The sequence below is a fragment of the Etheostoma cragini genome, chromosome 4, assembly GCF_013103735.1.
Source record: "Etheostoma cragini isolate CJK2018 chromosome 4, CSU_Ecrag_1.0, whole genome shotgun sequence".
Classification (NCBI taxonomy): domain Eukaryota; kingdom Metazoa; phylum Chordata; class Actinopteri; order Perciformes; family Percidae; genus Etheostoma; species Etheostoma cragini.
In genome coordinates this window covers 17,763,524-17,779,893 of record NC_048410.1, presented here as the reverse complement: position 1 = coordinate 17,779,893, position 16,370 = coordinate 17,763,524, and the positions used below count along the sequence as shown (strand labels likewise).

Here is a 16,370-nt window from a genome sequence, read left to right as displayed (position 1 = left end):
TGAATATTTCCCAACAACTGACTGAGTTTGAAGCGTAAGGGGGGAAAAAAAAGAGCGCACTCTCATCCGACAAACGCGAAACGATGTCAGACACAACTTCACGTTAGTAGTACATACCTCCTTCAAGCGCCACTTTGGTATCTTCCAGTATGATAATATCCACACAGAAAAAACCCAAAACAAAACAAGATAAATATCCCAGAGTCACAAAACAAAAAGCCACGGTTACACGGCGTTGTAAGAGGGAAGACAATAGTTGCAGAGCCTTCGGGACAAACTTGTTTGTAGGCTAAACGAGGAAGAGGAGGAGGAGAAGGAGGGAGGGAGGGAGGGAGGAGGGCAGGAATGCCTGGAATGATGGAATTCAGTTGCTAGCAGGTGGTGAAAGTGAGGCGCGCTGATTGGCTGATTGGAGGACCGATGATGATGATATCAGCATATGTTATGATAACCGTTGCCTCACATCGTCTGAAGGTTGGGCTGCTGTCACCGTGTTTACTACTAACAGAGCTGGTGAAAGATTTAGTAGGTGATTAAAGAGAGCTCCCGCCCTTAACAGCTCCTTTAAAAGAGCCTTTGAGCAAAGCCATCATACCATACCATCATACTTTTCAGTTTTATGTTTGTTTGACATACTTTGTTATTAAAGGTCCATTAAATATATTGTATACAAGTTTACACATACACCACACGGAGTAAGCCCTCTACCTAGTGTTTTTCAAGCAGTAGGCTATATAGAAATTTAATAAATAAGAGATAACACACTATAATATAACCTGGTTGTACACAGCAGCTACAGCTTACAGTCATTTCTAGGTCTATTCATGTTATATAAATATACAAAGTAGGCCTGTATTAATACTACATTAATAAAACAGTTACATATACTTACAACTACATTGTAGTGTTATAACTTTGCAACTCTATCACCATGTACGCAGCATTTTATGTTGTAGCTGGTTTCAGTAAAGCAGATTTTTGATACTTTACATAATATCAGGTAGTTATAGGTAATCATTTGATAAAATTATCGTGTTTTTGTATATGAAATCTTAATATGCAAAGTGGTTCATAACTCTAGCAGTCATATAAATGTAGCTGAGTACAAAGTTCTCTCTGAAATACAGTGGAGTAAAAGTGTAAATGTACGTACCTTAGTTATTTTTCATTACAATAGTGGTTGGTTGTGGATGAACAGTGTGTGGTGTCAAACATTTGTTGTTTGTTTGGTCGAAAATTGACGCGTGGCATCTGTGTAAATGCGTGTCTTGGTAATAAGAATTGTCAATGAATTACTTGTTGTCCAAGAGTTTTGGACAAACCCTTTTATTTAAAATAAACTAAAAGTAATCAAACATAATAACTGGTCTTCTTTTAATCCTTATTCTACACTTAACCACGTTCAATAAGCTGTAACCTTGCTGTGCGCAACACAGCTGAACCAATAAGGCCACATTTAAATAAACTTTTACACCTGCAGCATCACACGCTGGTCAACCAATGAAATGGCTCCAACAGTATGGCTTGCACAAATGTTGAACTGAATCACGTGAATGAAAGGCATGGCCGGTCAGCAAACTGCCCTAAAGTACATATAGATTGTAACAACTAAATATAAATAAAAAACAGTATGTAGATCATTAGTGACAGAGGAGTACACAACAAGTATGTTTATGTGCTTTATGTACTTTAATGTGGCAATGTGGCAATGTCTAATGTTTAAAAGGCCTTCTAGGGAGGGGCTTTAGAAACTAGCAATAGCTATAATGTTGAGATCCTTTACATTGGAGATTTGTTGCAGAAATGTCTGTCACAGCATCTGTCCCTATTCAAATAAACATGAAATGGAAAAAACAAACAAATCATATGAGGTCATGTAAGGTTACCTTAAGATGATCATACGTCTATAACTGAATTCATTGTCAAGTATGACTCATGGTAGTGGCCAATATAAAGGTAAATAACAAAGACAAGTGGCAGTACCAGGAATTGACTGCATTATGATGGAATGAAGGACAAGTATATACAACATTTAGGACCGCACGGGCTACATTCAAATGCATACTTTTTTAATATTTCTTTTTGTAATAAGATGGTGAATGAAAGAAAGATTTATGTGATTAACCTTATTTTAATTGCCAAATTCTACATACATTTTTTGTTTGTCCTTTCCGCTTTGTTTTGCTTCTTTATAAGGGCTGAAATGTTTGACTTTGCAATAAAATCACAGGAGTAAATAATAACTTTAATGATGGCTTTGTTCCATTCTGGCATCCAAGTGCGTCATGCTACTGAGCCAATATGCACAACACCAGCTGAAACTCAATGCAATGCACTAGTAGGTAATATTAATGAAATACACCTGTGCTTTTCATGCATAACATCAAAATATAGGCAGAGAAAAAGGCCTATGAACATGATCATTTTTTATGGATATCATATTTGCCTTTTTTATTTTTAAGTAATAAAATATGGGAATAACTTACAATCAAGTTTGCTCTTCAATAATCCCCTAGACTTAAACAATGTAAAAAAAAGTCATGCAAATAAAAATTAAGTAATCATAGATGCGGTTGTATTACAATTTGTATTAAACCCAATTTGTGTAATTGAATTAGACTACAGCAAGTACTGAAGACCTCCAGTTCTCTTAATATGATACGCTGATAAAAATAAGTAACAAGTAACAGAGAGATAAACTTAACAATGACCAACATTTTTATCATGAAATAAATTTGACCCAATCTTTTATTTTATGAATACCGACATAAAGATTGGACAAACAGCAAGACTGCCGGTAAAAGGATATTAAAGAGATCAAGGAATTGAGATCTTTGGCAAGCTAAGAGGGGTATAAAGTGTGTGTGTGTGTGTGTGTGTGTGTGTCTGTGACATGTAACGCCAGTCCACATCTGAATAGAGTTCAATAAAGCCCCCTCTAAGCACAAAAGACAAAACAGAAATATCATTCTCAATCTCTTAGCTGCCTGTCATCTGACCGTTCACGAAGAAAATGCACACATCTAACATCATTTGCATAATTAAAAAGATGACAGAAGACAGCAAAGTCCTTTCTTGACTATACTTGTGGTACTTGATGCATGCTGTGTTCACACTAATTTAGTGCTGTGGGTCCAGAGGTAGCAATTCAGCAGCTCCCCAGTCACTGTAGTCATTACGCCGAAAGGTCCGATCCATAGTACCATTAAATGTCAGCCGTAATTCAGTCAGGCTTGTAAAATGTCAACCTCTTTTCTACAACTTTCATGAAATGCATGATAAAGGGCAGTTGTACAGTACTGACGGTTCTACACTATTCAAACACAGACTGCTCAGTGATTCCATTCATAGAGGCTGTGCAGTGATATAACCACAGGGAAGTGTGTGGTTCTTCCAGCCAGAGTTTGACAGAGAAAAATCAAGGATGGACATTGATTTTCTGGCTGACAGGTTACAGAGAAAGATCTGGTCAACAAACAGGATCAGGACATCTGTGAGACGGACGGCTTCCTCCTCCAACCCTTCCACATCTTCATCAGTTTCTTGGTGCTGTATGACACTGTCTTCCACATGCCTGGGGAGGACCAGGACACAGAGCGCACTGAACATTAACACACACATTCGAAGAACACTATTACTACAATACAACAGTTAATAATAGAGTTGGGCAGTATCTAGATTTTGATACCGTCAAACCTTCTCCCAATTTTACCGGTATTACGTGACTAATTAACTGCCAAACTGCAGAAGTCGTGTTCTTCTTTGAAACCTGGTCACTCAGTGTAAAACTTGCCACCTTTCCCCCTTTCTCTCTCACTCTCTCTCATCCACACTGTCACATGATGTTAAACCACACACAAGCATTTTTAGGCATTAAATAAATCATATTTAATATTTAGTCCTTGTCTCCTATATAAGTGCATTGCATTTTTTAAATGATAAATGAAACTGATACCTACTTTTAAGACCCCGCAGTATACCATATTACCGCCCAACCCTAGTTAATACACAGTTTTAAGGTTTGAGAGTACACTTCTGATCCACATCAGTAAATATGAAATTACAGACAGCAACCAGTTAGCTTAGCTTAGCACAAGACTGGAAACAGCAGGAAACATCTAGCTTTTTTCCAAAGGTAACAGAATCACCCTTCCAGCACCTAACCCTGAACTAAACACCCTATAAAAGTACAAATTGTCACTTTTACATGTACACGTTTTGTACAAACTAAACAAAACCGATAGAACATGTTAATTAGTGAGCTTTAGGTGCTTGTAGACTAATTTTGTTACTTTTAGACAGAGCCAGACTAGCTATTACCAGTCTTTATGCTATGCTATGCTATGCTATGCTATGCTATGCGGCTGTTGCTCTAAAGTTAGCATACAGACGTGAGAGTAGCATCAATCTTCTGTAACTCGGCAAGACAGCATATTTCCCTACACTGTCAAACTACTACAAACTATTCCTTTAACGAAGCCGAGGCACCAGACCAGTCCTTACTAACAAATCCTGACAATGTTTTATGTATGATTTTCCGCCAAAAACATCAAACAAAGAAGAAAAGGGTACTTACCAGCTGTAGCAATGCCTTTGATACTCTGGGTTATACTGGAGGATTTCACAATAGATGAAATACCTGAGGAGGAACAAAGAAATGCTCAAACATGCAACTATACTACAACTAATTTGTCATCACTCTGAAATATGATGTTATGATATGCTACTTATGGGTAGACGCCATATAATCACATGACTCATGTGCACACAACTTCAACAAAAGTAACAATTAAGAAGGAATTGCTAGCAAATCCCTCTATCCATCCCTTGGCTATGTATAACATCTCAAACTATGAATCAGCTTAATTACCTTCAACATGGCAGTAAAACAGCTATACGTTCAAACTGTCCTTAAAAATAGTACTTATCAATCTAACAAGTGTGTTGCAAATAAGGGTTACATATTCTTCTATTCGAATGTCTTTATCTCAGACAGCACTAGGACAATGTGGAATACTTTTGGAGGAATGTGTCTAAAATTTGTAAGTGACAATAAACTGCCACATCTGCTGCACTACAGGTCTGATTTAGATACAGGTCTGACATCTTGGAACTGATGGGCCATCGGTGCGAAGGGGATGACATGTATATTTGATTTACTAGTTGTTTATTAAATTTACTAGGTGTTAACAATCCACACATTAATTCTGTTTTGACAATATATTAGCTTTGTTAAAATGTTGGTGTAATGAATCCCTTACATTATTCATTTAGAGCATGATCCTACCTTATTTTATATTCACCACACACACGATATCAGACTTGATCTGTGCACAGTATCTCACAAGTTTTACATTCACAATATCTGATTACTTTTTCCCGGTCCATCGGTCCCTTTTTCTCAGCCTGCCCTCCCCTCTATTCTACAGCCCTTAACCCGTTCTTTAACCCAAACCTTGATGTACGACAGCTCCACAGTCTGGGTCCTGAGCAACCTGCAGTAGAATCTCCTCCACGTCTCGGTTTTTCCCCGGAGGATCGACCAGCTTTGTGATCCTTTGCTGAAGGGTCCGAGGCAATGCCATCAGCTGGATAAACTGGCCCTCTGGGCTTTTATCAACCTGCAGACACACAAACAAGAATAAATAAATACATACAGTAGACTGAATACCAGCAGCATAACTATTATGCATTGCTATTAGAAACCAGTATAAATGCATCTCAAGACAATAAAACTATGAAGGAATGATTGGAGTGGGTCAGATGATGTTGTTTTTAAAAACTCAACATTTAAAAACTCAAATCACAGCCTTGCAACAACAAGTAAAAAATTATTTAGTTAATGCATTGACATGGCGTACAATAATGTACAAGGGCACAAGTGTATTTCCTATTTGCAAGCCATGCAGTACACAGTTCCCCGAAGTGCTGTGTACTGCAAAATGTGTTACTCACACACACAAAACACTCCTAACCACACATTCCGGTTATTCCGGGATGGTGTGATGAGTAGTTCCTTGGGCATAACAGGGAGTGGTGGTAACATCTAATAATAATATATATTAAAAAAAAAATTAAACCTTACACTAATAAAAATGGGGAGGAATATGTCTTCATGCTATTCAATATTCAAACATTGAAACATGCACGCATTTCCCATGTTGCACATGTTAATACTGTATGTGATGCAGGTAACAGGCCAGAGTGCCAGGTCAGTCACACCCCATTTCAAGTTTAGTACCGAGGCTGTGAGCACACTTTGTACTATTCAGGTCAAATCTGTGTTTGAAAATCTGTTTGCCAGTTTTACTGTCAAATGCATGTCACATAGAATATATTTTTTTAAAGGCAGTACAGGCAAGAATGTTATGGCAGTAATGACAATCCATATGTTTATTGGAAATATTTCTGTCTCTGTTATGTAAGAATCAGATGTATATTTTTAAGATAGTTTTGGGGGCATTTTTAGTCCATTTTTAGACGTCCACTGCGTCAAGGAGAAACTCTCTATATATGGGCGCGCGCTGTACCAGGCGAGCTACCCAGGCGCCCAATTTCAGATGTATTTGTTCAACTTTGTAGTTGAGTCTCAGTTTATGCAGCAGGCAACTTTAAAATCAACAAACTTTGCATTTGAGGAATGAAACTCAAGAGTAGTTTTTCACATTGATTCCCAAGGATTTCTTTTCTGCCCACAGTATTGAAAGATGAGCGACGACGTACAACTGCACAACCAGCACACAATGTACTCTTGTGTTGCTCACATATCAAGTGAGACACAAAAAGGGCCATGTTTTACCTCAAGTTTTCCTTGTTGAGGTTTGTAAACCACTTGAGGGCAGTCCCGTAAAATGTTGCTGTACAGAATCCGGAAGTGTTGAATGTTGTCTTTGACGATATTTGCTACCTTGGATTTATCTTCTCCGATCACCATTCTAAAATCCCCTGAAGAGGCACAGAAAAAATGTAATGTATAGGCTGTGCAGTTTTATCTTTGATGTAGTGAGATGCGATCCTTTATTGATCCTCAGAGGAGAAATTCAGGTGTCAGCAGCCAAGGACACAATAGTACCATAGTACCAACACATTGTGAGATATTAAACTCCAAATGGCATTCTGTTTCCGGTCTCAAATGTTAAGCAATGATCCAACACTCATTTTGTAAATTATTCCTGACTTTCCCTTATGCTTTTGTAGCTCAGGAACCTAAACGGTAACACTCCCCTTCTCATCCCATTCTTAGCATGTAAATATTTGTAGTGTTCAACATGAAGTTATTTGCTTCTTTTTCACATCAATACATCTGTACAAATCAACCAGCTTAGTTATGCGTCTTGAGACACTAGAACCATCAGTCTTATTTCTTTCATTCATCCACCAGACAACTAACTCAGAACCCTACTGATTACCAATAGTGTCCATGTTGGATCGCACTGTACTTACATTAGTATTCAAAGTGTTGGAACTACACAGGCCAGATAACTATTACAATTATTACATTATTGTAGGGCTGGGCACCGAACTTTGATACTTTTATGAAGGCACCGTGAGTCACGATAAAGTAGTTACAGATCTGCTCACAGTTTTTCATAACTTTATGCAGACAGGCGAGGCGAGAAAAGCAGGCAAAACAGTGATTTCTACGCCCTGGTGATTGACTGACAGGCTGAGGGTGTCCGGCAAGGCAACTTTAACGAGGCAATTCAGTTACATTACTTTGCGCTTAAGTTAGTTTTCCATTAATCCAATGTTGACAATAGGGAAGTCACCAAGTTTATTGTTAAAGGTTTGTGTCATTATGCAGTATGCACTAAAAAAAGTCTTTGTTGTTTACATTCCTTTGCATTTTAGTTAAATATTAACCTCTACACAATGTCATTTGTTTATTTATTTATTATTTATAATAAGTTCATGTTGTGGATAAAAGGTTTCTCTTTTTTTGTTAATTTTGGCCAAGAGCATCTGACTGGTGCACCCCTATCCAAAAGCACAACCAGTTTTATTATCATTACTCTGCGTGAGCAGTGTTACCAGAATTCTTTTTTTAATTTTTTTGATTACTGTTTTGATTTACAATTAAGGTGGAAAATTTGTTTTGTGTTTAATATATTTTTGTTGATGTTGAAATGGATTTCAAAACAAAACAGTAACGTTAAGGAACCGGCATCAAAACCGAGGTATCGAAATTGGCACTGGATCGAAAGATTTTGAACGATGTCCAGCCTTACTTGTTTGTGTGTGTGTGTGTGTGTGTCTTTGGTTTTTGTAGTTGTGCAGGTGTGTTACCAGCATAAGAAAGACCAGCTATCTGCAGGAAGAGGTCTTCTTCAGTGAAGCTCTCTGGCAGCATGAGGAAGGAGGCTATTACAGCACTCTTCAAGTTGGCCACCAGCGCAGCACGGAGCTTTCCATTGTCATTCTGCACCATCATTTTCACCTGGGAGAGCACACACAAAAACATGCAGGGACACACGTAAGCATGGATAGAAAACCTCAAGATTTAACTGAATGGTGTTATTTACATTCCACTGTTTCAACATATTTCAAATAACTTGGTCCAAATCTTGTACAACACTTGACTGCCTTGAAAATAAATACTTCAATAAATAAATGTATGATAGAAAAGTACTGACTGGTTTGTGAAGGCGTCCAGCAACATACATGGTCTTCCAGTGCATCAGGTCATCTATGAGAGACTCTGTACTAATCACACCATATTTGATTATCTATGAAGGAGAGAAGAAAGTCATTAAAGTGTGCAGATAAAAAAGTTAATAGTAGCAACACAAAACAATAAAACTAACTTAAATAAAGTTTTGAGAGCCAAAAGTGAATTACTGTTTTCCGCAAGTTTTCTGAATTCTTTGCGAACAAATTAAGCTGTTCCACTTGCGCTTCCCCCCCAAAGGCCCTGAGAACTTCCGTTGTGTAATCTGGATGCAGCGTTTTTTGTAGCATTTGTTTTCAGGGTGTGCTTGCTTTTGTTTTTGCATCGTTTCTGTTTTTGCAGCTTGTTTATGTATTTGGTTGTGTTGTGTGTATTTGCAGCGTGTTTGCTGAATGCTGTGCATGTGTTGTCAAATTGCTGAATTTGTTTGTGTTTTGTTTATTTGCATGTGTTTGCTTAAGTTGCAGGCTGTTGGCCCTTGTTGGCCACCGTAGTAAATATTCCACCAAAACAAGTTCCTTCCCGAGACTATTTTGCAGAGCCACCTTTGCTGCGTCCGGAGCTTAGCGCCGCCCAAGACGACTGTGTTCGGTTTAAAGAAAAGCACAACACACAGCGTTTTCTTTTCTCCTATCCTGTATTGCATCTATGGTGTAGCCAGACTATCAGTACATTAACAAGAAGGTCTTCCTTTGAGAAGTAAACACAGCCATCTATGACTGCTTAAGAAACACATGAGATTTCAGTATAAAGTTAAAACTGGGCCGCTTTATTACAAAAACTAAAAGTAGTCATGGGTGACAAGCAAAAGTTGCTGCTGAAATCCATCCATCCATCCCATCCATCCCATCCATCCATCCATCCCCCCCTCCCTCCCTCCCCGGTGTCGGGTCGCGGGGGGAGCAGCTCCAGCAGAAATATGAAAAAAAGTAATTTACCCTATCCTCCACTGGGACCAGCGTGTTGTAGTATACAGAAGCGCCGTGTTCATTTTGCACAGAGCTGATCATCGTGGGCCCCAGTAGCTTGAGGATGGAGTAATGTTTGCGATTTTGCAGCAGATTCATGGTGTGCCACGTCACTGGGTCATCCACCGCAAACACAAAGTCCAGCATGTTCTTCTGTATATTACATATAAAAAGGTAATCACAATAGCATCACATTTTCTACTCCAATAAATCATGATACAGCAGCTTTAAATATGAACATTCTATATGTTTTTACAAAAAAAAAGACAAAATAAGTTATCAAACAAGTTATTGTTACACAAGAGTTTTGTCTGAGGTAATGTGTGATAGTAAGGAGCAGCTCATAGCACTGAAAACTATTTTTTGGAATTGGAAAAGATTTTTGGAAGAGATATTTGGGAGATCGGTATTTGGAATACTGTAATTCACAGTGTATTTATATGAGAACAAATATGAATAAAGCAATATTCATATTAAACACCAATATTATAGTGATATTGATGTAAAATATTTATATTCCCAGTGATACTGATGTATTTACTTCAACCACATTGCCTAACGTTACTAACTCTAGCTTTTAGCAAAATGCATTTTTATTTGTGTGTGAGGCTGAGAAACTATTAAAACCCTGGAACATTAGTGACTATGTACAGGAAATAGAGCATGATAAGTGTCTCCTTATTCTGATTTTATTTAGTCTAAAAAGTCTATAACGTTACAACATTGTCACCGTGCCGTGTTGTGGAGTTAACTACAGTGCATGTGCAGTCAGGGGCACAGATTGTAAACTAGGCAGTGTCACTTACGTCCATTTGACCTTGGTGTGTCCCGTGTTGTTTGAAAACGCCAGATCCATAGGCAAAAGCTAAACTGATGTCCTGAGGAAACTGTGATAAAATTCGTCTATAAAGCACGCTGGTGTTGTGCAAAGCTGGAAGAGTCATTTTGAACTAAGTTAGCTAAGACAGCTTTCCAGCAAGTGCAAGTTATAGGCGGAATAACCGACTAAATAGAGGAATAAATGAAGTTTCAGCCACATAAAATAAGAGATACATTTCAGACTAAGAGGTTCAGTACCACTTAACACGAACGCAGTCACTGAGTCGCACAACAATCATCCGTTTATAGTTTAAATACGTATCAGGTCAGTTTGGGTCTGTCTAAGTCAGCTGCTTAGAAGCTGCAGCTTGACAGTCGACGAAAACTTACGTCACAGAGTGCGCTGCGCGCTGGAGGCTCACGGGAAAACGAGTCAGAGATGGAAAGTAAGCAAACTGAACCATTAAACTTCCATTAAACAGCCAAAATAACGATGAATGTGCGAGTTATTTTGCACGTAGGTACTACTATGATTGAATACAGTTTTAAAATGTTAACTGGGCAACAAACTACAGCAATTTAGTACTCTTAAATTAAATTTGAACAGCTTTACATTTAGCCAGCAGAGGGTGGTTTTTGACCAAGTGAAGCTAGCTAACGTTAGGTGGCAATGAGGTAATGCTGATTTGGATGATGCAGGCATAGCCATTGTTCTATATCTATGGGTACAGCTATCTATGGTTTAATATGGATGGTAGTGTACACACTTCATTATCTACCTGCGATTGCAACAGCCATTGTCTGTTGTCAAATTTAGTGTGAAAAAGAGAAATGATTAACAAATAAATTATGTGTAGTTTTTACTGACTTTATTTAAAGCCCATATAAATAAAAACATGTTTATTTCCTTTTCTTTTGAAGTAATTTATTTATTTTTCAGAAGTTAATAATAATTGTGAGAGTATTTAAATACACAACGATATATTTTTATTTGGTGCCTGCATGAAGGTTTTTTTTGCATAAAGCAAAGTAGCCACATGTTAAGTAGGCTTCTAACCTGAACAATCATAAAAAGCCTGTTTTTGTTTGGGCTGGTCATGAAAATAGGTTAGTTTTTTCTGTCTAAAAGATTTAATTTGGTGTTTGAATTCATATTGCATTACACATCTTCTAAAAAGAAATCAATGAGACGATAACAGTGATTGCTCCTGTCAGGATCCAGTCACAGTTTGGCAGCAGTGTTTTGGACTTGACCTGCTGAAGATCTAAAACAAAATCCTATGACAGCAAAAACATGCATTTAAACCTGCAATTTCTAAAAATTAATAGCTTAAAAACTTGCTTTGCTTAAAACATAATACCTGCTTAAAATCAAAAGACACTAGCACATGTGAAAGTGGAATTAATCTTGAGTTTGAGATCATGTGAAAATATTACTGCAGCAGTAAAAGCCCAAACGCTTCTGAAGGCCATCATCAGTCTTCTTCTTATGGGCCCACTGCCCACATCTACTTGAATGAATTAATATTGAATGTAGACTCATGATATGTCTGCAGCCCATTATAGGATTGTCAAGAGTAAGACAAATATTATCTTAATAATTGCCTTGAGCCATCTATTCAGCCAAATGAATATTGATAAGGTCACTAAATCCTGACTAACTAGCTCAATCACTATGTGAAAGTGCCTTAATTTAGGAAAACTGAAGCACCAGTGACTACTTTCTTTTTCATTTGTTCAACATAAAATTCAACATTAGCCCATATATGCTTTCTGCTTGCCTCTAGCTATTTTACCCCATGTTTTAGAATCAGTGCTGCTGTATCACCCGTGAATCTATGTTCTCATCCTCACAGTATTTATTTTGTTATGTATTTTCAAGGGGAAACAGTCTTAATTCAGTTATAGTTTTGGAGCACGTTTTTGTGAAGTGATATATTGGAAGGTAAACTAAAATGGCTGATAAAAGCTGCATTACCTCATTTTATTTATTTATTTGCTTGCCACTTGGGGACATTATTACTGCTTACCATAATGCTGACATATCATGTTATTAAGTTATTAGTGGGTACGAGGGATAGGTTAGAAAACATTTGGAGTCGTGTTTATAGCAACAAACGCACTGTAAGTCCATTATTCACTCTCCTGTTAGTTCTGGTTCGGTCTCCGCTACTTAGCGTCTACGTTCACCAGCTAGTGGCTAACTTTGTGTGTCAGCCAGTTAAAACAAGGCTGATAAAGGCTGTGAGAGTTGCAGGCTGTAAGGGGAACTGCAGGGGTGGGTTATCATTCTCTATGAGCAATAGGTGTGTTGTAAAAAATCAATTCATGTAAGAATCGCAATTCTTATTTTGTAAGATTCTGAATCAATTCACAACTTTAAAAAGTATATTTTTTAAACTTAATTTCCACAAAATGACTCAGGAATTGCTTGTCTGATATCAGACTAAATAGTTATGGTACAGTAGAAGGTGGCAGCAATTAGGCCTGCATGATTAATCAATAATCTTAGATCATTTTTTAACAACTTTGACCCTCATTTAATTTCACGAGCCGACTGCATCACAAACTCTACTACTTTCTGATGTGAGTTTTAAATATAGACTGTATAAAATAGGGTTTAAAGCGCTCCCAAGCGCTGCAATGCGCTCCCTTCTCTTCAGTGAGATCTTTCTGTTTACAGGCTTGTGGTGATGCACAATGTGCTATAGGTGCCAAAATAATCTATGTTTGTTACTGCCAATTAGATTTGTTTTGTCATAGTTCATGTGTGCAATAAGCATTACACGTCGTGAGAAAGAAATTGGGGCAGTGAATTGTGATATGTTTGTCCAGGCCTCAGACAAACAGGACTCAGCGTTTTTATATTGAGATCACTCCTGTGGGGATATTACTAAACTACGCGTGCTTTGATTTATTTGCTTATTTGCATCCTTAGCTTGGCAGCTCGGACATGAATGCTTCACGCTGTGCTATTGCTCCCTCGGTTGGGTGAGAGAGCAAGAGAAGTGACAGCAATTTTAAAACACTGTCTTCAAATTGTCATTTAATATATTGGTATTTTAAAAATCTCTATTATAGACACTTTTATGTTAACTGTATGTGAAAATTAAGGACTAAAATATCTTAAGTTTAAAACATGTTCAGTGTTGCCAATACTTTCCAGCAGTAAACCTACTTGGGCACAGGGATATGGGATTGACACAGACACTGTGGCAAAGAATAATAATATTTATAATAATAGGAGTTTTCACTGATTTCACAGTTTTTTTAGTCTTTAAGGCTGAGTCCACTACTCATCTACTTTTGTAAAGCTTGTAAAGCAACAGCAAACTGGTTGCAAGTAGACAGCAACAAAGGCTTGTTAATATATGTTGCTTACCGCTGTGAGAATTCTGCAATCACACCTTAATCTTTGTGTGGGCCAGTGTGAAAAGGTAAAGTGAAGTGATTGGAATAAAAGAGAAGGTTGCCTTTTGTAACTTTTTGTATGGAACAAGAACAACTAGCCTAATTAAAATGAATCAATGTCAGGGGTGATTGCACATTTGATTTTCTAATTTGAAGTTATTTGGCCAATGTTTCCACCCCTTGAATTAGTCTGAAAGTGGCATGTGATTTACATTTTACAGTACCTCTCCTTGAGTTTGAGTGCTCACATCAGGAACAGTTAGTGTGGATGTGAGTAGCTGTAATGGTATGGCTTGGCAACGACCCAGACTAAAGTTAACTCTTTGAACATATAATCAGTCATTCTCTTAGTGTTCATGAATTTCAGCAGGCATATTATATTAAAAATACAAGAAGAGGAATAAAGATTAGAAGCACTTTAGAGCTCACCTGATAGTGACGCACAAGCCCTGATGTGTGACTTCAAACACAAATACAAACATGTACACACATGCCTTGCCTAGGGTAATCTTTTCAGCTTTTGCACGCCTGTTGCCATGGAGATTGCCATTGCTGCCCATGCTTAGTGATGATAATTGAAAGGAAAATACACACACACACAAACACACACACACACACACACACCTCTGTAGAGGCACAATTGCTCCAGGCCCCGACAAGTCAAACCAAAGAAGCTGCTTTTATCCTACTCCACTAAAGGGTTACAGTGTCACTGAGCAGAGAGTAAGCCAGTAATACATAATAATATGGGAGTCAGAAGCAGAGCTGAAATGCACTTTTGAGACACAGGGTATCTTATAATATCTTTGTTGACACTAAGACCCTAAGAATTTATTCACTTAATGTCGGGTCAATGGCTAGTTAATCCTAATTTTGCTTACAGCAATATATTTTGAACCTGGGACTACTTTGTGATAGCAGTGACAACATCAAAGTTAACATAATATTTTAAAGGGACAGTTCACCTCAAAATCAAAAATAAATACTTTCCTCTTACCTGTAGTTGCATGATTGTTTGATGGTGCTATCGCTGTAGTATTTAACATATTTGTTTTCCAAAAAAATCTAAATCAAAACCTGGTTCCTATTGATTATGAGACTTTTGAGACAGATTATTGCCATCATCGCTTGTCTTTTAGTTGTGTATAATGTTATATTAAATAGTACAGACCGTCGGTTTATTTTAAAGGTCCCATGACATGGGGATCTCCAGATGTTTTTATGTAGACCTTAGTTGTCCCATAATACCATACCTGAAGTCTATTTCCCAAAATTCAGCCTTGGTGTAGAAGTACAGCCACTAGAGTCAGTCCCACAATGAGCTTTCCTTAGTGTGTGCTATTTCTGAGTCTGTAGGTTTTAAGGAGAAAAAGGTGGGGGGCAAATTCTCTGGGCGGGAAAAGCAGAGATAGGGGAGGCAACCTTGCCCCTTATGACCTCACAATGAGTAAAATTCCAGATCAGGATATCCAGGGCTTGGTTTCAACCTATCGCCATTTTTAGCCACTTGGAGGCCAAAGGCACGCTGGGGGAACTCATGTTAATGTTAAAAAACCTCATAAAGGGAAATTGTACCCCATGGGACCTTTAAATAGTACGGACCAGTGTCACATGTAAAAGGTTCCGATATAGAGGGATAGAAATGTGTGTAATGTTAGTGTATAAACATATTTTGGGTCCTGTTGTATTTCCAACAAACTCTTTGCAATATGCTGATAGATTTAAGCCCCGCTTCGGCTGCTGCTGCACCGCTGACCTGAAAGCTTACCTGTAACTGCTGCAATCACTTTCCTCCACCATTACTGCTGTTCATAAGCCCCCCCACCCATCCTGTAGTGCTTTTATTGTTGTGCTTCCCAAGCCAACTTTTGTTTTTACTTGTTGCCATGGCTATTTTGAATCTTGAATTTTGTGATGTGCATTGAAAGGCTATCTGCAGCAAATTCCCCCGAAGCAGCATTTAACCAGATGAACATAAACAACACCTGCCTCTTACCATCCTACCACTACCAAAGATAGTGTTTTATATTACAATTGTAATTGAGAATCGCATTAATATTTTTTTTATTACTAAATTAATTTGTTTTTTATACTCACTCAGTTGCAATGTATTGAGAGAGAGAGAGAGAGAGAGAGAGAGAGAGAGAGAGAGAGAGAGAGAGAGAGAGAGAGAGAGAGAGAGAGAGAGAGAGAGAGAGAGATGCATGCATGCATGCATGCACACACTGGCCTTAACAGTAATGATGTGAATGCTCACATGTAGTATTTGAGTCTGTGCTTGTAGTATGTGCACATGTGAGTGTGTTGATAGGGTAGTGTTGCTCCTGGCGTTGTGAATTCTAACTGTGTTTCTTTCAACGCAGCAGCACAAGGCAGATCCTATCATACGCCTCTCTCTAAGCTATATAGCTACACCATACCCAACAAACAACACACACAAGTCAAAAGAGGGGGGAAACATGAGGAGGGTTTATGGGGCCTATTATCTCTAAATGGTTCCCTTC

General features: G+C 38.0%; 2 protein-coding genes across 3 annotated transcripts in view; both read right to left on the bottom strand.

Moving 5' to 3' along the window:
* Positions 1-309, bottom strand: part of vgll4b (vestigial-like family member 4b) — a 37,886-nt gene extending 37,577 nt beyond the window's left edge. Inside the window, exon 1 of the mRNA XM_034868935.1 lies at positions 118-309. The gene's annotated coding sequence lies outside the window, so the exon portion shown is untranslated. The remainder of the gene's footprint in view (positions 1-117) is intronic.
* A 2,264-nt stretch (positions 310-2,573) lies between these two features.
* On the bottom strand, positions 2,574-15,653 carry tamm41 (TAM41 mitochondrial translocator assembly and maintenance homolog). Of its 2 annotated transcripts, none has more exons than XM_034868933.1 (8): positions 15,635-15,653; positions 9,607-9,789; positions 8,634-8,726; positions 8,287-8,437; positions 6,800-6,945; positions 5,456-5,621; positions 4,577-4,639; positions 2,574-3,574 (listed from the first exon to the last, which is right to left on the bottom strand). In XM_034868933.1, exons 2-8 carry the CDS (start codon positions 9,781-9,783, stop codon positions 3,483-3,485), a joined length of 888 nt encoding a protein of 295 aa, XP_034724824.1. In that variant the 5' UTR covers positions 9,784-9,789; positions 15,635-15,653; the 3' UTR covers positions 2,574-3,482. The 2 variants fall into 2 exon arrangements, with proteins under 2 accessions (XP_034724824.1, XP_034724823.1); XM_034868932.1 differs by lacking the exon at positions 15,635-15,653 and adding an exon at positions 10,443-10,833.
* Between the last annotated feature and the right edge of the window lie 717 nt (positions 15,654-16,370).